The sequence below is a fragment of the Cygnus olor genome, chromosome 2 (genome assembly GCF_009769625.2).
Source record: "Cygnus olor isolate bCygOlo1 chromosome 2, bCygOlo1.pri.v2, whole genome shotgun sequence".
In the NCBI taxonomy this organism is placed as follows: Eukaryota; Metazoa; Chordata; class Aves; order Anseriformes; family Anatidae; genus Cygnus; species Cygnus olor.
Genome location: NC_049170.1, coordinates 125,763,969 through 125,789,100, shown reverse-complemented (window position 1 = coordinate 125,789,100; position 25,132 = coordinate 125,763,969). Strand labels below are relative to the sequence as shown.

The following is a 25,132-nucleotide window of genomic DNA, read 5'->3' as shown; positions in this document are numbered from 1 at the left end:
TGGAGGAGTAACATGGTATGCATTTCAAGATGCCACAGGGATATGTTGTGTATTCCCATACACAAAACATATTGAAGTTGTCATTTGGTGCAATTAGAGGAGGAAAGGGAAGGTGTTTTTGTGACCTCTGTTTAAGTACATATTTGTGCTCTGGGTATACTAAAAAAGTATATTTGGCAACCAAGTAATTTTATGCATGTGTTGTGAACATAGGGATTTTTGGACCCGTAGAGGATTCAGTCAATCTTATTGCTATCATAGAGACTTTGCTGCAACTATGTAGAGGCTATGCAGAGTCTTCTCTGGAAGAAAAAAGTCCTCCTATTTCCATTTTTGTCAAAATGGCAGCATTCATTGAAACATGTCCCAGGATAAGCTTTTCAATGGAGAAAAATGACGTTGCTTAATCCTATTTCACTTAGGTAGGTAAATTCCATGTGTAATTCATTTACAGTTGCTTTGACTCCCATTTTCTCCCATCCAGCATCTTAGCTGTGACAGACATTTGTGTCTAAGCGTAGCTAGCCATAGCCAACAAGCCATGTAGCCGTGTTATTATGGTACTGCACCTGAGATAATATGCCATGCCAAGGGCATCCTCAGTGAGGCAGAGAAGCTCCCCAAATAAAACAATGGAACTAAAATACCTCTAGCTTGATAGATATCAGTGGGACAATGATATATAATGAACAGTTAACTAAGTGTGTCTGAACTAGGATATTTTTACTCTTCTACAGTCTATGTCAGATGTAGAACTACGATCTGAAAGACCAGGTTAGGGAGGGCAGGGAAAGGCTGTCCCTGGTCAATCTGAAGAGAAGCTGTACCTAGAGAATGAGGTATGCTTGCTAGTGCAAACTTCTCCCCACAACACTGACCTCTTGAAAGAAAAGGGAAACTTGAAAGAATATACAAGGTCTTTTTGGTCTTTGAAATTATCTCTCTAAATGACATGTAATTTCAGTAGACTATCCTGTGCTTTGGTTTGAAGACAGAAGATCCTACATCACAGCACCAGCAAGCTATTACAAGCTCTGGGAAAGAAAAATAAAAATACATTTGCAAGGTCTGACCTGAGCTGGTTGTGTTGAATGTAACGAGTAGTCCTCAAATATAATTCAGCTAAGAGTGGCTGATCTGCAGGTACTTCTTCCTAGAGACAGCCACGTTCCCTGAGAATTGTACTCAGTGACTTGCCAGTATTGAGTGTGGATATGGCTAATACAGTAATTCTGAAAGGTACAAATTCATCAGTGGAAACCAATCAGAAGAGAATTAGATATCTGTTGTAGCCCATATGTCTGTATTAACAATAGTTTCCCTATTTATTTCTGGAAGATGACTTATACTTTGGAACAGAACTGTAACATATAGCACACATCGTCTCTATTTTATCATGAAAAAGGAGATATTACTGCTATTTTATAGTACATTTTTTATGATTTAAGAAATTTGAAGATAGCTTGCACATATAAGCACCTGTCAAGATTATGGCTCAGAGCTTGAGAGGCAAATCCAGAATTTCCTTAAGTGCAACTTAATCATAGCATATCCTGAGTTGGAAGGGACCCACCAGGATCATTGAGTCCAACTCCTACGATTAAAAAATCATCTGGATGCCACGCAGCCTGCCTTGGCAACATAGCATTCCTACATGCTTCTTGATAACAAATGTTTGTTACTTCTGTAGTCAAAACTTCTCTGCAGTTAAATCAGAGCATCTTCCTAGATCAAGACCTGACTGTGGCCCAAAAAGGGCAGCCCAAAGAGGGCCAGCTGAAATGCCAGGCAGGGGGCTGAAAGGAAGGTGCTCCCACATCACCTCCGTGCTTCAGAACCTTCTTCATCAAGAAGCTGCAGACCTTCTGGTGGCCTGAGTGCAAAACGTTATGGAGCAGTTGTCTGCGGAAATTTCTGTTTGTGAAGAGGGTTCAGGTTTGATGATGCCCTGACTGAATCTGTTTCCTCGTTAGTTTCCTCTCTATATCATCCACCAATCTCGGCGGCCTCTTTGGGAATCAGTTTTCCCAGGCACTGGGGTGCAATATCATGGAGTCTGTGGTCAGACTTTCACAGGTCCAGGATCGCAGAGCAACCTGCCATGCTGACTCCTGGAGATGGCTCTACCTTCACTTTCACAGCAAGGTTTGGGGCAGACTTTTTCAAGTACCCCGTTTTGAAATACCTGCATATTTTACTTGCCATGCGGTACCTTTAGTCCTATTTAGAAATCCAGATCAATTTACTGCAGTTGGTATCTGGTCTGTGATAGTGGTCATTACTGGGTGCTGGAGAAGGTGCTGCAAAGTGTCCTAAAATGGCAGCTGTGGAGCTCATGTGCTCACGTGTTTCCTTATGCCCTGGACCAGACATGTGGGGCACCCCCATTTTCTGAAAAATCCAGAATGTTACATGTTATCTGTAAGCTACATTTAAAAAAAAATCTTGAAATCTGAACAGCATATAGTAATTTAAAAATACTTTTGAAATGGTTGGCAGCATCCCCTACTCTACAGGAGCACAGTGTACACTGATATTTTTATTTTTACTCTACAGTATTCCTGCTTACTAAGAATATCCTCTGAGGTTACCAGGTATATATAATGCAAGTGCCGAGTAGTACTTCTAAACCTAAACAGTTGCTGCATTTTGCCTATTTCGTTAGTGGACTTGAGGCTGAATAAATACAGCATAAGTATTTTTTCTGAATGCTGAAATGAATGGCTTAGGTCACTCTTTTACTCCCTTTGTGCTTCCTTTCTGTAAACTTTTTAGGGACCTGAGGTTGCTGTAGTTGTTTGAATCAATTTTCCAATGAAACATTATTGAACATAATTTATTATAGTGGAATGAGTTTATTTTATTTTTTTCCCTTCCTTATGATGTGGATTTTACAAATAACAGTTAGCATGTTTTTCTCCTAACCACTTACCATTAAGTAGCAGTGTTACAATGTCTCGTGGAGCATTTTACACATGCAAAGGATTGTTTGCAATCAATCCAGAGGGGAACATGTCTGGAATAAATTTAAATAGTGAACACAGTTCTGGAAACCATTATGCAAAAACGACTTTAGAGAAATCCAGTCATTGCAGTTTCATAAAAATTGAAAATGTGTTTAAGAAAGAGTAACTTAAAAGTAATAAATCATTTTGCAGTCTGAAGACATTTTTTTCTATACGCAGTTTACTTTTTGTGGTAGCTTCTGTGATTTTTTTTTTCACACTCTAGCTCTTTGATAAATGTCACCTTCTTACTCATGAGATTGTTCTTTTCCTTCTCTTCTTTCAAAACATTAGATGAAAATGTACAAGTTATTTGGCTTAATCAGGCAGATCTATTGATTTCCTTTTAATTGTCTTGCCTGTGAGATATAGTTTGCTATACCTGGTAGCACAGAAGCCCAAGCGCTTACAACCCCGTTATGCAACCCCAGGCTGCAGCACGTCTGACTGAGGATGGGACCAAACAGTATGGAGCCTGCACACTGCCAGGGAGAGCAACTGGTCCGCAGAAACCATGTGGCGGTGGAGATTTTGGAGTGAAGATGTTGTTATCAGATAGTTCGGTAATCAGGTTTCTTCTGATGTGCTGCGTAGTGAGACTGCAGCACCTAAGCAAATGTTGCTGTGCTGCTGGAGTTTGATTTTTTTGTGGTCTCAGACATGGAAGTGTACAGCAAAGAGCATCCCTTATAACCCATCTGGTCTTTCATGCTTCCAGACAGCCAGTATGGGAAGCAGAAGAGCAGCATGTTAAAAGGGATGAGTGCTGCAAAATGCATTAAGGAAGAAAATAGATGGAGAATATGAGAACAATTTGTGGAAGATAGCTATGGTTGTGTGGTCAAGAATATATGGATCTTGGTAAAGGTGTCTATTTTTAAGGCTGAGGTAACTGACCTTGGCTTAGTTCAGAAGTTGATTTGGGATTTGCAGAAGTAGAAGAGGAAAGGAGTGGAACTGACAGTATTTAAGGGCAAGACAAATGATAGCCTTTAAATTATCTACCTTTCAAAAGCTGGAAACGAGAGCAGGATTTCTAAATCTCAGCAGTCAGTTCTTGTCAGCAAGCAACAGATGTTTTTGTCTGCTCCTGCTCGTGTCTCACAACTATGTCTGTACTGGGAGCTGCAGAAAGTTTTCCTGGGTCCGTGGTCCAGTGGCAGCTTGGCCCCACTCTAAGATGAAACACATCTACCGTCTTTTCTTGCCTCTGTCTCACCCTTGCTCCTGACAGCACTGGCACACAAGCCAAATGGAAGCTGCGATGCTTTCTCAATGGATGATTGAACGGCAAGAACTGGAGGCTCCACTGTGAAGAATATCGTGTACAAGACACAGACAGGAGCCTACTCTGTTATTTCGAGTGATAAGGATTTTGCTGTCATCCAATGTTCAGAACAATGATGTTGTAAAATATATGCTTGTATGTTTGCAACTGAGATTTTTTTTTCATTTAACTTGCTTTTTTAAATTAGGAAATTTCCTTAATAATATTAAAATTTTAAATGTCCTGAACAAGGCAGGAGTCTTGTGGAAATATAGCATATATGATCTCTTGGTAGCAGTGTGTACAACAGGGCCAAGTCTGTGGTTGCACAGATAAAAACATATTTCTGTCAATCTCCAAAATAGGAGTATTTGATTTCTAAACTTTGATGGTTCTTTAAAATCCAGTGTTAATCTGATGGTAACTAAGTTGGAACATAGTACTTTGTTCTTTGGTGCCATACATTATTTTTATTCTTCGCTTTTCTGTTTGCTTACCATTACTTATATTTTTTTCTGTTAATGTTTTAAAATTTAAGTTTTTATTCAAAGGAAATGTTACCAAATATGAAAAATATTGTCAAAATGATATCTGCTTTCCATCCAAAATGCCAAAATAGTGTATACTTCCATCTGTAATTTGACTGAAAATGTGCAGAAAGCAGTAATTTCCTTATTGATATTTTACTTATACAGAAATTGCTGCCTTTGAAGATTGCAAAAAAGGGCTCTGAAATTTCTGGGGTACAAAATTCCTTGCTTTAAGAGGCATCCTTCACTTTTAGATCCCCAATTTACATGCAAATAACTAGTGAGGTGTTATTGATTAACAACTCTGATCTTTTATTTCCTCAGCCATCATGTATGTAATGGGAGCACTTGGTCCTGCAGCTGGCTACTTACTGGGAGGACTTCTTATTGGTTTCTATGTTGATCCTAGGACAACTGTTTATATTGACCAGAGTGATCCCCGATTCATTGGAAACTGGTAAGGGTCAAGCATTTTTCAGAGCTACTCTCTAAATTGCCAGTAGGGACTTGAGACAGGGTGGGAAATCATAACTTGCTCTGACTGAAAATGTGGGTGCTGAGTGACAGCACTCAGTACAGGAATGGCAGGACAGAATATTGATTATTTTATGAGGTTATCAAGGTCACTGCTTCCCAGGACCTATCCCTTCCTGATGGAAGCTGGATAAATCCCAGCTTTGGTTTTCCAAAACAGGCAGCTAGAAGTGCTGAACTCTGTTATCCAAATGAGAAATAGTAAACTCGTTTACCGTTGTCTAGAAGGAGATAGGATGGTGTCAGAACACGGCCTTTCTGGCCTTGTAACTCTGGATGATGGATGGCTTGTGTTTGAGTAGCAGATGATATAAACCATCACATTATTCTCTAGTAAATAGTAGGTTTCCAGCAGTGCTGAGATGTAACGACCATAATCCTTAGATGATGTCTTTGTGCGGCCTTTGATATGTGGCCTGCTTGGAAACGTCTTCTTGAGGAAGCGGGTCTTGAGGATGCTTTGACTGGCTTTTTTTCAGGTAATTCATAAATATGTCTTGAAATCTTCATGCAAGCCCAGAAAAGACTGAAGTTTGTCATCTCAGGAGGAACTGTGCCCCTACTGTGCATCTCAGCTGTTAGTTGTGCTGGTGGTTTATTTCAAGGAGCTTATCAGCATCCTTCAATCATTTTGTTGGCTCTCTAGAGAAGCTGGGGGGCTTGCTTTTGTTTCAGCACATCTTTGATGTGTTTTTTCTCTGATTCTTGACCCCAGTATTGTATAGAGTACAGATTCGGTTCTTCTGCACTGTATTAGTATTTGTCGCTATGCCACTTCAATTAGACCATATCTGTTTCTTTTTATCCTACAGTGATCATTCCTGACAGTTTGATATGAAAAAATAATTCTTTAGAGTGTTCTTAAGTCTTTGAAGGTTTATCACTGCTTTATATATCTTACTTAGCCCAAGAGCATTGCTGCACGGGTCTAGCTGAATTTTCAATGAGAGAAGAGCAAACCTGAGTGCTCAGTTCACCTGTGACCTTGGGGCTAATGACTCTGTGCTCTCATTTATATACTGACATATATATATATATATATATATATACACACATATATATACTGACATATCTCACAGGAAGGATCTGTGATGTGAATGTACTACACTGTTAAAAAGTGCTTTGACTAATTTTGAATAAGAGATTTGAAACCAGAGCAAATTATTATACATTCTTAGTAAAATTCTTATGTTTCATGTGTTTTTAGGGAAGTGTTTCAGTTAGGGAAATGTTTCAGTTATTCAGCTGAAATCTTGAACAGGCCCATAAATGTATCCATTAATTGAAATTAATGGGGCTAGGTGAAAGTGGGGCAAGCTTTACTTTTGTGTTTGTCTATAATGTAACCACTGATGTTATTGCCTTGTAGTGTGGGCACATCTCTGTGGTTGTAGCTTAAACACATGAGTTAAGGATAAAATAACCAAAGCAGCATGGACATAACCAAAGCAGTTAGCTGCTTCTCAGGCCAGGTGCACCGAGTTCTGTGCCGCAGCAGATGGACTGCCACTACTGCTAGTATACAGCTAGCTTGGATATCTGTAACGTTGTCATAGCCAAATGTATAAGAGAGATCTGGCAAAAAATGCCTGTCCTTTCTCATGAATTACAAGTTCAACTTCCCTCACTCAGAAGACTGAGTGCCAGGGTTGGATCCTCAGCATCCTTCAGGAGTGCTGTAGCCAACAAACCTGTGGCAGTAGCGGTGAGAAGTCACCTCATACAAATATTTCTGTGCTCAGGCCTTGAGAGTATCTCCTGTGCCAGGCCTTGCAAGCAAAAGGGACTAAGGAGCCTAGTTTGTGCATTTGGAAGATTCTATGTTAAACTGCTAAATGGGTTTTATGTAACTCCAATATCACCTGAACAGGTATCTTGGTGATTTCAATTTTGGACAGGGGTGCTGGTAGAAGTGATGCAAATAAGACTGAAGGAAGGGCAGGAAATCAGCTGTCACAGGATCTCAGCAGGCGAGTCGTGTTCTAGCCAGCACAGAAAAGTAAAAGTCATTCATTTTTTCCATCACGCTGGTTAAATCAGTAGATTGGCTACTGCCAAATGGTGTTCCAGGTCTCTGTATTACTCTTTTGGTTTTGGGTCTCTATTTTTTTTTCTGTTAAATTTCTCAAGAGTATTGCCTGCTGTCAAATCTCTGGTAATTAGTTTCACTATTTGTGGTGGCTTATAATAAAAGTGGTGCTTAGAGCATCTGTGCATTATTCTCTTTTCTTTTCTGAGGCTTTATCTACCCTTTAAAATTACAACCCTAATGGTATGACAACTGGTCCTTTGTCCCTTGTTACTTAATGACTGCCTGGTTACAGAGGGCTCTGAAAGTGTAGACTTTCCTTCCATTGAAGTCTGTTTTCTGGGACTGTGACATTTTCTCCTTGCAGGGAAATGCCACGTAGCCAAGTTTATATTTATGTATGTAATCTAACAATTTGAAATATAAGAGTAGTCTAGCACTTACTTCAGAGAGCTGACATGCTTTTCAAAAGTAGAGTGCAGTTGAGATAAGCTAATGGGCAGTCATATTTGAGATTTTTCAGCCTCGTCTCCTTTGAAGTGAATTAGTGTCTTTGATTTTCATCTTCCGTTTATTATAGCTGTAAGGTTCCTAATTCTACTTATCACAGGGACCAGTGGAAAAATTCCACTATTAAAGGAGGCAATGATTACAGACAAGATATAGCAACTGTGATATACAGCAACAAAAATTGCTCAGAGGTCTATTTTTTACTTAAGCTGCTCCTTTCGAAGAGGTATTTTGCATATATGCAGGACAGGCAACCTGGTTTATCTCATGTCAGACCTGATAAAGTAAGTGCTGCTCTCGGGGTTGTTTCTGATTTGATTTTCCTTGTTTCGCAGAACTTGGGTTGCACACCTGGGTTTTGCACACCTGTTTTTTGTAGGTGCTCTGGGCTAAATTACAGGCCAGCTGTCTTTGCCATCCCATCAAATGTTTAAAACTGCTTTTTATTCAAATGTGGTAACTGTGGGGACATCTGTTAGAAATCATCTGTCATGTTGTTGTCTTTAAGAACTGCTAATGTGCGGTATAGGGATCTCGTTAGTTGTGGAGTAGCCCTTGGCAGCCTGTCAAGTGCTTTGAATCAAATTTTCTTTTGCTGACACTTTTTGAAGTGTTTACCTAGTTCTGAATCTGTTTAATACTTGGATCTTCTTATATAGTCTTTCATCATCATTCCACACAAGTGGAAGAAGTTTAAAGGAATTCCTCCAGCACTCTCTGGTCCTTCCTTAGTTTTAATTGCTTTTATTTGAGGTCTTAGGGCTTGTGCAGATACCTTTGAGGTATTCCTCTGCATATTTTCTTTGACTTCAAGAACACAGGAAATCAAGGGCTTTTTAATTAATACAGATCCCATTCTGACCTCTCATTTCCCATTGTAGGTGTCTTTATTATTTTTGATATCCTCTTTTGTCTGTTTCCCAGTTCTTTGATACTGCTCCAGGAAGATGTGAAATGTAGACAGTGCACATAATTACATACACTGCTGTATTTGTGACATCTTCAGCACTTGGTATGCTGCCATAATGGTCCCTTTGGATTTGAATTTCATCTCGTGCTACATCACAAGGCCCTGTCTCCTTTGCTGTTTCCCGCTGAGTGGGTGGTTTCATATTTCTCTCTATTATTGCCACAGATTGTTTCTTTGATCAGTGCTTTGCAGCTTCTGCCTCTGAGGTCCTGAAAGGGATGTTCCTACATTTTTATTCAGCCTGGCGATTTATTCCCTATCAGATAGTGCTGACTGATCCTTCTGAAAGACTGGTTTCTAATCTATGTATTTTATCAGCTAAAATGAGTGAATAGAGGATTTTCTGTTTATGTAATATCGAAACAAGTGAAAACTTTCAGTAACTTAGATTTGCCTCACAAAAGCTCCCTGCACAATCTTACTAACAAAATCAGTGTTACACATGGAAGTTTGTTTGGTGTTTGCCTTTGCATAACCTGTTATCACACAAACCATTACACATGTGTATGGATCAGCTTTTGTTTAAAAATATAGTTTGCAGTATGTTTGCAATGCAAAAGTCATGTCAAACATTTTTGTTTGTTCTGCAAAAAATCCTGTCTCCTCTATACTTTTGAATGTTTAAAATTTGCACAAATATTTAATTAGTAGCTTCCTGAGGTAGCTTACTTTATTAAGGGTAAAGGATGTACAAAAATATAAAATTTGTCCCACAAACTGTGATTTGAAAGCAAAGAGCTTCAAACTTTCATTGTTGTGCTTCAGCGTTGGAGTAAGGTGATTAACTTCAACGAAACTTCCAAGCAAAGGTGTAAATTAGGTTGGTACCTAATGAGACCCGTGCTTTCAGTACATTGGAAGAACTCTGTGGGGGACTTCTGAGGTCATTCTTCTTTATGGAAGCATTGGTGTGAGTTAGACATGTTTCCTTGCAGTCTTTCAGTAGAGGAAAACATAGAGGAAAAATTATATTACGTTATACTGCACTACCTGCCTTCTGACTGCAGAAGGTTAACTCTAGTGTACTTTCTGGTAAGGCCCTGTTGCAAATCTGGTAAGGCCCTGTGTGGCCGTGGTAAAGTTGCTGAAGGTTTGTGGCCTCAGGGAGGATAATTGTGTGTATACTGTTGTCACGTTTCTGGCACTGCACCCTGCACTATCCTCCTCTGTGGGTAGGCCCCAAGTCATTCAGCGTGAGCCAAGGGGTCTCTGTAGGGTTGATTGTATCCCATTCTTACAAAACAGAGGGAGAGAAGAGGGGATCTATTTGTGAAGGGGTATTTCTGGTCATGGTAGCAGAGCAGAGCTGCAAGGTCCTAGGCGTAAGCCCTGGCATGAACTGCAGCACATTGCCAGGCTTCGGGAGCTCTTAACTGGGAAGGGAGAGGGTTGGACAGTCAGTCCGCTGAGAATTTGGCACTGGAAAGTAGAACAGATTCAGCCCTGATATATCCATCTGGACATCATGCCATGGATAATGCCATGGATAACCTTTTTCATGTTATCCAGAGAAATACTGTATTGCTTTACTGTGAATTATCTGAGAAAGGCAAAGTAAAAGTGAATGCCTACTTTTAAGACCTTGGTACTGACTAGTTATCAGAAGGGAAAACTTACAGGAACTCAAACCTGGCACTATTTCAGAAACCATTTGCTGGTTTCTGTATAAATACCTTTATCAGTAGAAAAGCCGACAGAAACATCTTCTAATTAAAAGGTTTTAATGCAGTAAAAGCTCCCCTCCACTCAATTAATTTACTCTAATTTCAATGTTCCATATTTTACAAATTTGTCCTTCCAGCTAGTACAGCCTGTAATAATCACTTTGGTGTTTTTATTTCATGTAATGCATTGGCTTTCATTTCTGTTCCTATCTCCTGGCGTTAGGTGGAGTGGATTTCTCCTTTGTGCCATTGCAATGCTCCTTGTGATATTTCCAATGTTTACCTTTCCAAAAAAGCTTCCTCCTCGACATAAAAAAAAGAAAAAGAAAAAGAAGATGAACTCTGATGATGTCTCAAGTGATGACGAAGTTATGAAAGAGAAAACAAATAGCAAAATACAAGCAGACAGTGCAGTTCCTACCTCTATGGGATTTGGAAAAAATGTTAAAGGTGAGGTTTGTTTTTAAGTTTTAAATGCTTTAAATTTTGTTTACAGGTTCATCTTCTAGGGTTGTATGAAGTGCAATTGAAGGCAGATTTTTTGCATGTTGTATTTAATACTATGTTTTTCTATTGACGGTCTTTTAAAATTACAAAGTACAGTCGTGAGAGTAAGACATCTCTTTACTTAAATTATTGAAGTGTTTATTGTGTATCAGTGACAAATAGGTGGTCTGTTTGCTATAGTTATATGACAAACTGTAAGGTCATATAACTGTATGAAACTATATGACCTCCATTACCAGGCACGTTTGTGCACCTTGCGGTTTGCAGTTGTCATACTTGCTTAAGCTGTCCTTCACACTATTGTGTGTAAAGTGCTCTTCTGAAAAAGAAGCAAAACAAGTAAAAAGGAATACTAGTAAGTGAGTTAAATTACCTTCATGTATTTTAGCAAGTTAACTGGAGAAGATTGTTTTATTTCATATGCATTACCTGGCTATTGTGTATTGCAAGCTTTTTTTGTTTTCCAAAGGCGAGAATGAATGAAACCAGTGCTAATTTTGAAACAAGAAGAGTTCTAAAGATTGACAAGTAAAATATTAATGTGAAATTTAACAGTCACTACTAGTGATGGATAAAATGCCATGGGAAGAAATGCAGTGCTGTTAAAAATGAATCAATGTGAAACAAGTAAATTAGAAGTTCACAATGTAGGCTTACAAGTGTCATAATATTGAATAGTACAGGACAAAAATGAAAGAAACTTAATGCCTATGTGTTATCAATGCTGTTTTGTCCACCCTGATTTCTGTGATATGAAAGCTGAGTGTTCCAGGTTTATGATACTCTGATGCAATTAGGACTTAGAGAAATCATGAAATGTCATTTGTGTCATTAGACATCATTTGTACTCTAAACTCTTTTTTTTTTTTTTTTTTTTTTTTTTTGGGCCTTCAAACCTATAGGCCTCTGCCTAGCAAAAGTAGTTGTGGGGTTCTCCTATCAAGGCATTCTCAACTAGGTCAGGGAGGTAGGAACAGGAGATCAGTCTGGACTCCTTTCTAACCATTGCTGGCAATGTCACAGTAGAGCAACTGCTTCATCCTGTAGGTGTGCCTGGAAAAGATACAGGTGTTCAGCCAAACTCTGCATCTGGAGGATTTTCCTGATGCTGGTTCTCCATTTCTGAACATAATTTCACCTTCCAGGTCATGTTGTAAGTGTCTAAGGTATATATCAGCCTAAATGTGTAGTGTACCTTCTACTGACAAAATCCTAGATTAAAATAATACTTGTGCCTCCAAATTAGAGCTTCTCCTATACAAAACATTTCATTTTCTTTAGAAGAGAAACTTTGCCATGTGGAACAGTGAAAAACAGCATTGTATTCCACACGTCAGAAAGACACTGAGCGAGTCGAGATAACACAGAGAAAAGTATTTTGCTATAAACTGATAATAGCTTTCCTATTAGGTGTCATTTGCCCTAGCAAAGAGGGCCTGCAGCAGGAATGCACTGTCATTTAATTATTTTTCAAGTTTAAGTGGGCTTTATGGAATGAGATCATGCCTCAAGCTTCTCAGTTGATGTAATTTCATTTATAATGGGAAGGAAAAAGGACCACATGTGTCTAAGTCATTTAGCATTGCTTCTTCTGAGATGCCATGTACAATTTATACTTCCCATTGAGTTTCAGGGCTTCTTTTAATAGAATCTTATGGCAGAAACTCTGCTTAGGCAATAGCTGGGAGACAGATGATTTAGTAGGTCACATCTTCTGCTCCGTACTAATAAATATCAGTGATGTCGCAGTCTGTCATGACAGAGGTCAGTGCCATTAACCTGTAAAATCTGTGCATCTTTGCTAGGGAAAGTTTCATGGAAGAGACTGTTTACTTTTATCTTCTGATCTGACATTGTCTTTCTTGGGAAACCTTGTCCTGCTCTAACTTGCCCTAATTTCATGTAAGTTAGTTTTCTAGGTGAATGAAAAGGAATTGAAAAGTTGTGATAGGAGAGAGCTAGGGTCATTTTTCCTGCAATAGCTGCCAGCACAGGCTGAAGATATAAAACAACACTATCTCCTATTGCAAGTATCTTCCAACTTCAGTGACCTAGGCTTTATGTTGGCCCATGATAGAGGTACAATCAGATAAAAATATAGATCCATCTTTGCTTTTTCTCATTTTTCAAGACACAAGGGTTTGGAATTCAGTCTTTTCCTATTTATGTTGCAAGTAAACAAAGTGAGAGGGAGAATGCTTCTGAGGCAGGTATCAAAAGCATTAAATAGGTCATCGGAGGAAGAAAATTGGATGTTGTTTATTGGAAGAAATGGAGGTAGTATAAATAACATGAGATAAAGAAGATTTATAATGAAGAAGTCGTAGTGCAATCCCACACACAGAGATAAATCAGGAACTTGAGCAAACAAAAACTCTGTTTTCATTTATTATATGGATACCCTTAGGGTTCTGCACCATAGAAACTGTTTCTGCGGTCCATTTTTCTTACCGCTATAATGCAACTGACTATGCAATTGGATACAGGAGCAGAGTAAAGAAAGCAAATGCATATATCACTCACCTAAAATGTACTGATCTAATCTAAGGGGTGTTAATTGCATGTACTTTATAGTCTTTTTTTTTTTTCCTATATATTTGTACTTAAAGCAGTATTATCTCTGAGCCCAGCCTCTTAAAAGTGCAATTTTCCTGTCAGCCTTTTCACGTCTGCCAGCTGTCGTATGCCATTCCCAGTCAATCCTGAACGGGGACTGAGATGGGATAATAATGCATGGCAGGGTATCAACCAAGGTAAAAGAAGTTCCTGGGGGATGTGAAGTGCTAAAGTGCTCCCCCGAGGAACCCAACTGAAGTTGCTGTGGTAGATGAAGAGCAGTCAGTAAGAATCAGCACAAAAGCAGGAGATGCTGGGCTGTGCGCAGAGGTGCTCAGTGAGCCCTGTAAATGTCAGAGAGGTCAGGAGACCGTGGGCTGGAGGTCCTGCCGTGCTACTGACCTCGAGCAGGTCACTCCCCCTGCTCCTGGCTTCTGTCATCCTGGAGGACTCGAAATAGAAAAGGTTGGCATGGCCCCATGCAGTGATGAGCAGCATTAGCTGGAGCCTTGAGAAGCTGCTCAAAAGCAAGCAAATAGTCATGTGTGACTGAAAATGGTAATTTCCATTCTGACAAAAAACAAAATTCTGTCTCATATTGGCTCTGCTTTGTACTGTGCGAATGCAGAAGCTGTCCCTTGGACTTCAGTACGGCAGAAGCCACTCTCAAAGCTGCAGACTTGGACAGAGCTGTCAGGGCTTTGGGCACTGGTGGGAAGGAGATCCTCTTGCTGATGGGTGTGTCACCTTTACAAGGGGATTTGTGATGGGCCACAAGAGGACGGTGCTGTAGAGCCAGACGGTTTATTCCCCTGGTTGTATTCACCTTTGGCTAGATGTAAAAGAACAGGGCTAAAAGAATATAAATTAAATTATGGTAAAGGAGATAAAGTTGGGATTATTTCACATTTTTTTAAATTGAAATACTGTTTACAGTGCTTTAAGAGTTTTGCTTAGAGCAGTATTTACAAATATTTGTATTGCTTGCAGATTTTTCTTAGGCTTTTCCCTTACCATGAGTCAAGCAGTGGTCCCGCACACCAGTGAAAGAAAATGAGTACTGGCTAGAGGTAAAATATGGCAAAAGAGCAGCAGGGGAAGAAAACTGCCAGTAAGCTAGCAAACCAGTCCAGCAAGGCAGGTTCCAATTTATGTTTAGTTATATACTTATGTTATTTTAAAAAATTATAATAAAATAAAGAATTTAAATTTTTAATTACTTCACAGTAGAGTGAGTGTATTTGCAGACATACTGAATTATTGCTTCCATTTTAGGAGTGTAATTGATAAGAGGCTTATTTGTTCAAATGACAGAATGAAGTTTGTTTCTGCTACACACTTGCTAAAATGAGACCTACTAAAAATCCGAACCTGACAGGTTTAATAATGACCTTGAAATGAGAGACTAGGCCTATGGCTAGTCACACAAAAATAATGTGACATTGAAATGTTTTAAATGCATGATTGATTATGTAGTACAAAGGATCCTTAGGGTTTTTATCATTCTTGCTTCTTACTAGAATTCTTAAATTCTGGACATAGGTTCTGTTGCACAGGATTTTACTGTAATCATAGGAGGAAACCAGGGAAAAGCCAATTCTGCATATGCATTTTTATTTGAAAAATTCTTAATATATTACAACTTTTCCTTGTGTATCAGACAGTTGCTCTTCAGAAATCACAAAGAGCTTCAAGTCTCAACTGCTACAGGTTGCATGCATTGGTGCAGCATACAGGAATTATCTGATTTATTTCGTGCCAGAAATGACAGCAATCAGAACAGAGCTGTTCCCTGGAGAATCCTTCACATGGGCTTAAGAGAACTTGTGCTTATTCCAAGACGCTCTGAATTTTATCTATTTAGCAGTACAAATCCAGTTTTGAATGTGCTAATTAGTTTTCAAATTAATAATGACCTTTAGGCTGAGTGCTCAGTACCCTGAAAGATATAAGTAGGAGTTAACAGAAAGCACAGCTTTACATCAGAATGCCAGAGCAAAATGTTCAATAGCTCCGCAGTTGTTTATCTAATTAGTTGTTTGGTATCTTTAGATAAAAAATTCTAAACCATACATTTTCCCGAAGATCAGTTTTACCAGGAAGAGCTAAACTTTACTAGGTATTATATTTGGACAAGGTCCTTTAAAATAATAATTTTAGCAGAGACCTTGGGTTTAGTTCTGAGCCAGAGACTTCTAGTTTCTACAGAGAATACCAAATTCATCATCCTAGTGAAATGACATTTCTCTTTGTGATGTCCAGTCTTTGAAAGTTACCATCTTGTTATTTTCTTCCACATTTATTGAGCACATGTGAACACCTGTCTGACGTGCAAAGCTTTTTAGGAGGCCTCCTCAAAGTCACTCTTCCACCAACACCTACTTTAAGTCAGTATTATGAGGTTGAAATGTGAAAGATGCTGTTGTTTTTCTCAGGTATTTTTGGATTACTCATACCAGTTGTATGTCTGTGTACGTATCATACATGATCCTAATAGCCTTGAACAAAGTTAGAGTACACTGACAGAGTGGCTGGCTGATGGTAAGGCCACTCACTGTTACTGAACAGGCACCTTCACTTCCGTAAGAAGTTTTCAATTGTATACCTTTTTGTGTTTTTTTTCACTAAAACTTTGGCAGGGAGGACAGAGTTGAAGCAACAGTAAAGATGTCCTATCTATTTGCTGCATTTGAAAACAGGGAAATTTGTGTTCTTGCTGAGTCAGCATTGATACACACACAAAAAAAATGGTAGGGGCCAACCAGGAGTCCTAGAGGATGTTGGCTTTTTTTTTCTTCTCTGAGCAAAATTTGCTCTTTTTGCTCTTTGTTCCCCTTATGTCACTTCTGTCTTCCCGGGAGGGAAAAGATCCTGTAAGGTGAAGATGTCTCTTGTTTGAGGCTGGTATCGTGCATTTGCCAGCTCTGGCTCTTGGTGCTGTGATGGGTTGCCTCAGCCAGTGCATGGTCTCTCTGCCAGCGTTTCTGTCATCTCCTCCTCACCCAGACAGCTGAATGTTGCTGCTCATAATTAAAAACACCCAATAGCTCAGTTTCTAGCAGATCTGATCCTGGCACACTTTATTTTTCTTGACTCCTTTCTCACAGTGGCAGCAGCATGGTCGTAACTGTTGTCATTTTGAGGGAGAGGCATTCAATCCCGCACCATGTCCCCAGGGAAATCCTGCTACAGCTGCACCACTGCAACCCTGTTGCAGCAGTTTTCTTAAACTGCATCATCTTAGCGTCATGAGAAGCTTTGCAAAAGCTTCTTGTTCTTTGGTTTCTTTTTGCATCTATGACTCTACCAGATAACCCAACCCAAACCAAACCAAAAACAGACATAAAGCAAAAGTCGATGAAGTTTGAGGGCTAAAGGTATTGTAAATCATTGATGTTTTATCTCTTTCATTTCCTCTTGGACAATGAAATCAATTTTGATCAGTTGTATTTTGAACACGCATCATATCTGACAATAAATACCAGTAAATTTTTTTTTTGGTACTCACTACCGTAATGTAATTTTTGCACATGGACAGCTGCATTACATATATTGCAGACACGTTGATATTATATTGCCTTAGACTTGTGTTTTCTTTTCTTTTGTTTTTTTGTTCTGCAATTGTAAACAGTGCCACAATTAAAACAAAAACAAATACAAAAAACAGTAAGAGGTTAAAAACGTTAAGGTTCAAATTTATCAGTGCTTCTCAATACAGGTTATTCATCACTTATTTCCAGCAAATTTAGTATTTAACATTTAATATTTTTCTTCATAGAGGCAGTAAGAGAGCATTTGTCTACATTAAAATTATAAACCCCATGCTCATAATGAATTGATTATTTTTGACAACTGGCATAAGCTAAGGCTGGATGCAGTCAGACAACTGAGGTGCTAATTTGCAGTCTGACAAGCTTCGACTTGACAGGATTCTAAACTCTGTTTGCTTTTATACAGATAACCTGCTGGAGTCAATGGAGTAAATGAGACAGAGTTTTGACTTGACAACTTTTAGCTTCAGTAATGTTCCTGCTCAGGAGTTCTGCTCTTCTGCATTTACTCAATACATTATATTTATAATGGGCATTCTTGACATTGAATTCAGTGGGCTTTGGTTCAGTTCACATGAAAAGTAGGAAGCTAATGTTGGGCTGAAAATAATACTTGTCATGCTTGGACAGAACATCTGATCTTGGTAGAATCCCCAAGGGAAAAAAAATGTTTAAAAATCGTGCCATCTAATCTGAAAAAAAAGAAAAAAAGTCGTGAATAGAGCTATCATCACCTTGACATTGCTAAAGGACTGAATTAAAATGATTTAAGTGTTTCTTTTAACTACAGTTCTGAATTTCATGGGGTTTTGGTATTTGGTTTGAGGATAATTGCAACATCTATGAACACTTTTTCAATTTAAGCTAATGATATGCTCTCATTTTTAATTGATTCTTTTATCCCTTCTGGGAATATTAGTTGTATGTAACGTATGTTGAGATTCATGGATATTGACATTATTATTTCAGTATGCTTTGTCTGCATGCATTGTTAAAAATTTTTTAATCATGTACAAAAATGTTTAATATAAAATCTTTTGGTTTCCTTTTCAAATTATAGTATTATTACTCCAGCTTTCCAACTGTGGTCTTTTAAGCAGTAAGTTACAGAAGGGTATGGGGTCTTTTTTCCTCATGTGGAGTGCAAAATTCAGTATTGTTGGTTCAGCAGGGTGCTATTTCAAAATAAGACATCAGATTAATTCCAAATTTGCTACAATTTCTTGCTGTTTTTCCTTGCTTTTTACTGTTACTGCGTGGGCTCTGTTTCTTTAGACATTTTTTGTTAAAGCAGTCTTCAGTTCGGTTTGTGAAAAATGGGACTGCAGCCCTGGGGCGATGCAGTGAGATAGTGTAAGAGCAATCAGCAAAGAGTGCAATGCAAAAATATGCACTCTCCCTTCCGCTCAGCAAATAGCCAGATGCTAGCAAGCCATTATTTACAGTCCATCTCAAAGAAAATCAATTTGTTTTGTTCCAGTTTGCTTTTGTTTTTCACTCATTATTTATAACATTCATTTCTCATTTTTGTCGCTTTATAGAGCTTCCAAGAGCAGCTGTCAGGATCTTAAGCAACATGACATTCCTTTTTGTGAGTTTGTCATACACAGCTGAGAGTGCCATTGTTACAGCTTTTATTACCTTCATTCCCAAGTTCATCGAGTCACAGTTTGGCATCCCAGCTTCCAATGCCAGCATCTACACTGGTAAGGCATTGCCAATGAGTGTAATGTTGCAAGGGTTGTTGTTCTTTGGCTGATGAAATAAATCAATATAGGAATGAACCGAACATGGTTTTTAGAGCAGGTTATTCAATTCAGCTTTGTGCATTTGTGATTATTAGATATTCAGGCTGTTCTTTGATGTTTGCTATATTTGTTTAGTAAAATGTGAACCTATTTATATTGTTAAAGAGTTTTTTTTTTTCCCATAAGCCTAGATAGTGACATTTTCTAATATGTTAATAGCCTTCAGGGGGAAAGAAAGCAACAAAAACAAGCTAGAAAATGCCCAGGAGTGTTGCTGTGATTTGTGTGGCTTAAAAGATATTTTAAAATTGTTCTTATTTTATGTGAGTTTTACTTCCTCTTTGATCTTTAAAATATCATAACCTTTCCTTCTCTCCAGTGACCAATTGTTTATGTGTACCATCCTTCCTTTACTCATTTCTCCCCTCCAGGCTGATGGTCTTCTCCCTAATTGCTTATTAACACTGAGCACACAGCAGTCCAGCCTAGTCAGGAGAGCTCACCAAATGCTCCCTCTCCTGGCATTTCAGGTCTGAGGCCCCTCTTTTGCAGCTGTGGTACTTCCCCTGCTGCTGTAGTAAAGTTCAGCCAAGTCAACTATTAACATAGCTTCAAAGTTTCTGTTCTGCAGCTTCATAACTGCTCTGGGATGAGGGAGGGATGAGCTCCACCTGCAACTCCCCTAGGGGAAGGGGCTAAATTTTTGTGCAGAATTGGGGCCCACAGCAGGAAGGTCATCTCCCTTCTCTCCTAAGTGCATCAAAGACACTTGTCTCAGTCAGTGTCTTCTTTTTGTTTATAAGCATCTTTTTGCCTTCTCCTTAGTGCTTCCCATACAGAATAGCTGCTAATGCTAGGCAGGTTAATTCTTTGCTCCCCCATGTTTCCGAGTATTACACCTGAGAAGGCATAGTGAGATGGAGAGTGAGTTGTGGGAGGAAGTTATGGGTGAAGTATGAGGAGAAGATAAAAAGTACTGAGATAAATAGAGGCAAGACACAGAGACACATGGGAATCATTTGTCACCTACAGTGGCTTAAAGAAACATGAGAAATCTCTCTAGAGTGTTGAGGAGAAGCATCAGAGAAGCACCATGAGGTGACATCTGTTTGAAAACTTGCTAGGATAAGATTTTCTTATGGGGCATGAAATCCCTGTATTCTGTATCTAAGCAGGAAAATTTGATTGATGGAGCCAGGATTCTACCTGAAGTTTAATGTAGCTACACATGCCTAGGAGTTTTCCTGCAATGAGTCTTAATGGGATTGCTACTTAGTAACTCACTCCATTCTCAGGATAAGCCAAAAACATGGTTACCAGCCAAAACATTCAATAGCCAGCACATTAAAAGAAGAAAAAAAAAGATGTGACCCTATTGAGGATATGAAGATTCCCCTGTGTTGTTGGGATGTGTAGTTTCCCCTGTTAGAAATTGGTAGATAAAGACAATTTTAAGGCACCAGAAGAAGATGAAATAGCTAGACTGTATGTTCAACAGCGACAAGTGAGCACTGCTTCCACACCTCCAACTCCTAAACGTACCATGAATATCAACAGTTGTTATTAATTTTCTAAATTCTTCTTCTAGGAAAAATGGGAAAAGGAAATGAGATTTTGCATTAGATTGCTATTAGTTAATCTAATAAATGACACATTCAGTTTACAAAATTTTCTGGTTAGCAAAAAGAGGACTTACAATTTATTTGTTTTACTGTGTTTTATATATAAATTGCCTTGCTGAATCTTATGTGACTGATATAAATTTTATATTGGTCATTTTCCATCACAATTCATAAGCAGCAATTCCTTAATTAGCTAGAATTAATTGTTTCTATTTTTAACCAAACATGGCATTAATCATCAGCAAAAATGCCATGTGCCAAATTTCACGTCTTGAACTTGTGCAGTTTGTGCTGCAGTCTTGTCTTGTTTGGAATTTTGTTTTCCATGTGTAGCCTCCTTCAGGCTTTCTTGATTTACCCCCAAATTAACTTTGACTTTAGGTTGCAGGTAGTTATTAGACAAATACAGTTAACATTTCTCATGCTTTGATAGAAGATTTACTTGTGAAAAAGAGTTAGAGCTCAAATAATTTGTAATTGGAAGAGCTGCTATATTATAAAGCCCTGCTCTGTTAACTTGTGCTAAGCTGGTTACAAATAGGTTGGATCCCCCTTTAGCTGTAGAAATGGTGTAGTAGCACATTATCTCAGACAGAATTGGATTGAAAATCTCTACAGTATTCTCTTTGGAAGTGTATCCCTCTTAGCAGATATTGCAGTTTTCTGTTACTAGACTATTAGTAGCTGTTAATATCATCTTTTGCCACTGTGGAAAGCCTCAAGTGCTGCAGCTGACAACAGCAAAAAGGGACAAAGCCTGAAAATTGCTGACCGAAAGCTGATACTGCCTTGGAGCACTGTAGCAAGGAGTTTTTTTGGCACGTGCACAATTCCTGTAAGCCAAACAGTCATTATAAAATGAAGGAAAGTGCAGTGCAACAGCATAGTATCAGATCTTAAGCTTTATTCCTCTAAATGGCTTTGAAAATGAAGAATGCGTGTCCTGATTAGATGTACACGCTTTGCTCTGCCCTGTAAGCTCTCCTTGAAGTGCAGTGTAGCAGCAGCGTTCCCTTGACAGTATATCACTTCTGATTTTACATGCCCTGCAGAAAAGGAGAAGAGCACAGGGATGAAGAATTTGTACTTGGGGCAAAGGAACTTCTCAGCCTTCCTGACACGCAAGAAGGAATGAGCACTTATGTCTGCTCTTTTCACCACAAGCAGCTAAATCTGCTTCTGCCCTTCCAGTTTCTCCCAGAAAGGCTTTTCCATCCCCTGCTCTAGTTTGCGTAGAGGAATTTTTCTTTATGCTTCCTCTGTGTAGGTTTGCCCTTACCTTTTCATCCTCCTGAATGAGAGACAGCCTGGGCAGGCAGTTTGTTCCTGCTCATCTCCTCTTTATTTATGTTCTAATCTTTTTTATGTTCTAATCTCTTTGTGGCAGAGGATGTCTGCAAACATCAGTGCAGTATAACTCACTAACAGAACAGCCACTAACCTAATGCCTCACAATATACTTACATGCTCAGTTTTGACAAGAAACTAGACATAGACACACACAGTCTCACACCTAATGAAAGGCTTTTCTAACATATGTGCCCTCAAGAGAATACGAACGAGAAGATAAATTCAGGTCCAGAATATGTTAAGAACTCAAAGCTAAGTTGTAAGGTGGAGGGAGTAATAAAATACAAAGTTTAATTATATCCAATAAGCCCTTACCTTGAGGTATATCCTTAATTCATGTAACTAGTGTAATCAAGGATTTGGTTCATGGAATTTGGTTCATCTGACATGGGTGTTTCAGAAGCCATCACAAGTGATCCCAGTCTGCCTTCGCTGGGTACATGAGCTTCTGTGATGTAGACTTCTTAGAGCAGGGCATGCATGGCAGGCTTAGGTGGCTGGGTTACCATTGTCTTTTAAAGAGAAGATTTTCAGTGCAAGTGAAAGGATTGGCATCTCTTCCCTTGTTCATATTTCGCTCACTGAAACTTGAGAGAAGTAACAGATCTGAACTTTGTGAAATCATTTAATTCTCCTAGAAAGGGTTATAAATTTAAATTCTGCTCTTTTGAAACTTTTTGATTCTGTGATGGGTTGTTATTAAGAATCTTCCCCATGAAATGACATTTTACTTTATAATGTCATTGGTGATGGAAGTACAATTAAGGTAGCAACTATTTTTACCTCTTATTTTTGCTTTCTCAATCTCAACATTTTGATAATGTAATGTCTCCTTCACCTTTACACAAAGTAGCAGAGAATGAGAATATTATATGAGAATATTATTGCTTTGTGATGATATTAAAGATATTTTCAAGTGATAGTCTTGCAGGCTTCTTTAGAAACAAGACCAACATCTTTATGAATTTGGATTATAGTATTTAGCTCTTTCTCCCTAGATGCAGCTGCCAAAGTTGTTCAAATTCCATATTTATATATGGAATTTATATACACATCTTTATTAGCAAAGACCTTATTTAAAGTCTTTCTCACATGTCAGTTAAAAAAATTTAACACCTCAGGCACAGGGAAGTAAGGACAGCCTTGTGTCATACAGCCAAACTGTCACCAATGACTTTCTTTCGTGACTTAAACTTACTGTCTTTGATTTAATTCTTATATCTTAATTTCTTTAGTCATGTTTGATCAGTTTAGACCTTGAGTGGCTGTGCTGAAATGAATGGGGCTGCTGATGTAGGAAAGTGCTATTCCACTTGAGCCAAGTTACCAGAATGCAGAATTCACAGCCAGCTGCCTGCGTGTGCTCTCAGTTGGGCAGGCTTCAGGGGTCCTGCCTTAGGTTAACATCTGTGCTTTGCTGGACTAAATCATGTGAGTAAGAAGAGGAAGATCCATGTCCAAATTTGGATTTCTTCATATTTTTAGTAATCGGGAGCAATGCATATCCCTTCTCCCCATTCTAAAATAAATACAAAGCAATGTTTCTGCTTGTAAATACAATAGGTCTCTTATAGTGCTTTGGCTGCTGGTAATATCATAAGGAGGCTTTTATTAATTCTTTGACAACACTCCAGAGGTTTGAAAAGTCTGACTCAGTTTGCTAGCTAGCAGAGAATCAGACAATGGAGATCTTAGTACAGCATTTATAGTCATCTAATTAGGGAATTAAAACAATATTTATGTTTTATTCTATTTCTGTACATCCTGTTTTAATGTTACTTGAATTTCTTCCTGGCAGGTGTGATTATTGTTCCAAGTGCTGGTGTTGGTATTGTCCTAGGTGGCTACATTATCAAAAAACTGAAACTTGGTGCGAGAGAGTCTGCAAAGTTGGCTATGATCTGCAGTGGTGTGTCTTTGCTGTGCTTTTCAACTCTCTTCATTGTTGGATGTGAAAGCATTAATCTAGGGGGAATAAATATACCTTATACAACTGGGTAAGTATCTTTGAATTACCAGCTTTTTCCAATAAGCCTGGTAAAGAAATGTAAAAAATGCTGATGGCTGATACGCTGAAGAAGCCACATGATCAAATAGGAATATGGTGAGTATTGTAGTATGAACATATATTACGTGGCCCTTCCATTTTACGTCAGTTTTTTAATGAAGTCTATGTTATAACTCATCTTTTTGAGGGATGGAAAAATGCATTAGAATGGATTTCAGTGAATTTCACAGGATAATAATAATATACTGTGTAGATTGCCAAAACTTTAGATAGTGTTTCAAAATGTTTTCTGCTCAGGAAAATTGTGAAAATACTAAAGGGATTGTAAAGATTATTTCTGAATAGGTTTGTTTAACATGACCATAATAGTATCTTACGTCTTCAGTCCAAATTTGGGATAAATTATTTGTGCATATGCTGTTGACATTCGTGATGTGTGCTGCTTCTGAACCCCTTAACGAGTTGTATGAAGGCTCTCCATTGCTTGCCAGGGGCACTGACCAGATTATAACCCTTAAAGAAGGCTGTCATGAACAAGAAAGAATGGACGTGGGAAGGTAATGGGAGAGAGAGGTTTAGGCTGTGACATCAAGAAATGCATGATAGGCCATTTTTTAAAAATTGGGGATATTTGGAAGCAAGAAAGTGTGGTAAAAGTTGTGAGAAGGTATTTCACTGAAAGGTAGTTCCTCAGAAGCCTAATCATGAGCTTTTATTTTTTTTTCTTATAAAATACATTAACTTTTCCACAAAATTGCTTTCTTCAGATGAATGCAAACTTACCTGAATCATTATTTTTCACTTTGCTTCTACATCTGAGACAATGTCTGCCTCTTTTTTATGGCTAGTTGCTGGGTATCAAAGACAGTTCAATATCTTGGTTTTAAGGCTCAGCTTAACATTTTGAGTTTTGGAAAAAACTGTAGAAGAATTGTGGAGCAGGAAAAGGGATGATCAAATGAGGAAAAAACTACATTGGGGCAGTGAGCAAGCCAAATGAAAAACAAAGAGGAAGATTAGGAAACAAGGGAGGGAGAAAATAGACACTTTTCTTAGAGAACATATTGCATTGCATGTTGTGTGTGTTACTAAGTTGCTGTCAAACCCTAATTCTAGAGCAAGGAAAACCAGGAACTGAAGGGCTTGAGCTGGTGGAAAGCTTGTATGATTCTTTTTGTTCTTAATACCTAGAGTTAAATCTCAGTGCCAATGGGCTAACTGTGGAGTGGAGTAGCATGGTCAGTAAATCCTGATCTGAGCGTAGTGGGCTGAAGAAGGAGA

At 38.6% G+C, this 25,132-nt stretch overlaps 1 protein-coding gene across 1 annotated transcript in view; it reads left to right on the top strand.

The window, feature by feature from the left end:
- The window catches only part of SLCO5A1 (solute carrier organic anion transporter family member 5A1), a 78,675-nt gene that overhangs the window by 26,306 nt on the left and 27,237 nt on the right, over positions 1-25,132 (top strand). Inside the window, exons 2-5 of the mRNA XM_040547774.1 lie at positions 5,127-5,259; positions 10,733-10,959; positions 18,665-18,829; positions 23,642-23,840. Coding sequence (XP_040403708.1) covers positions 5,127-5,259; positions 10,733-10,959; positions 18,665-18,829; positions 23,642-23,840 — 724 coding nt within the window. The remainder of the gene's footprint in view (positions 1-5,126; positions 5,260-10,732; positions 10,960-18,664; positions 18,830-23,641; positions 23,841-25,132) is intronic.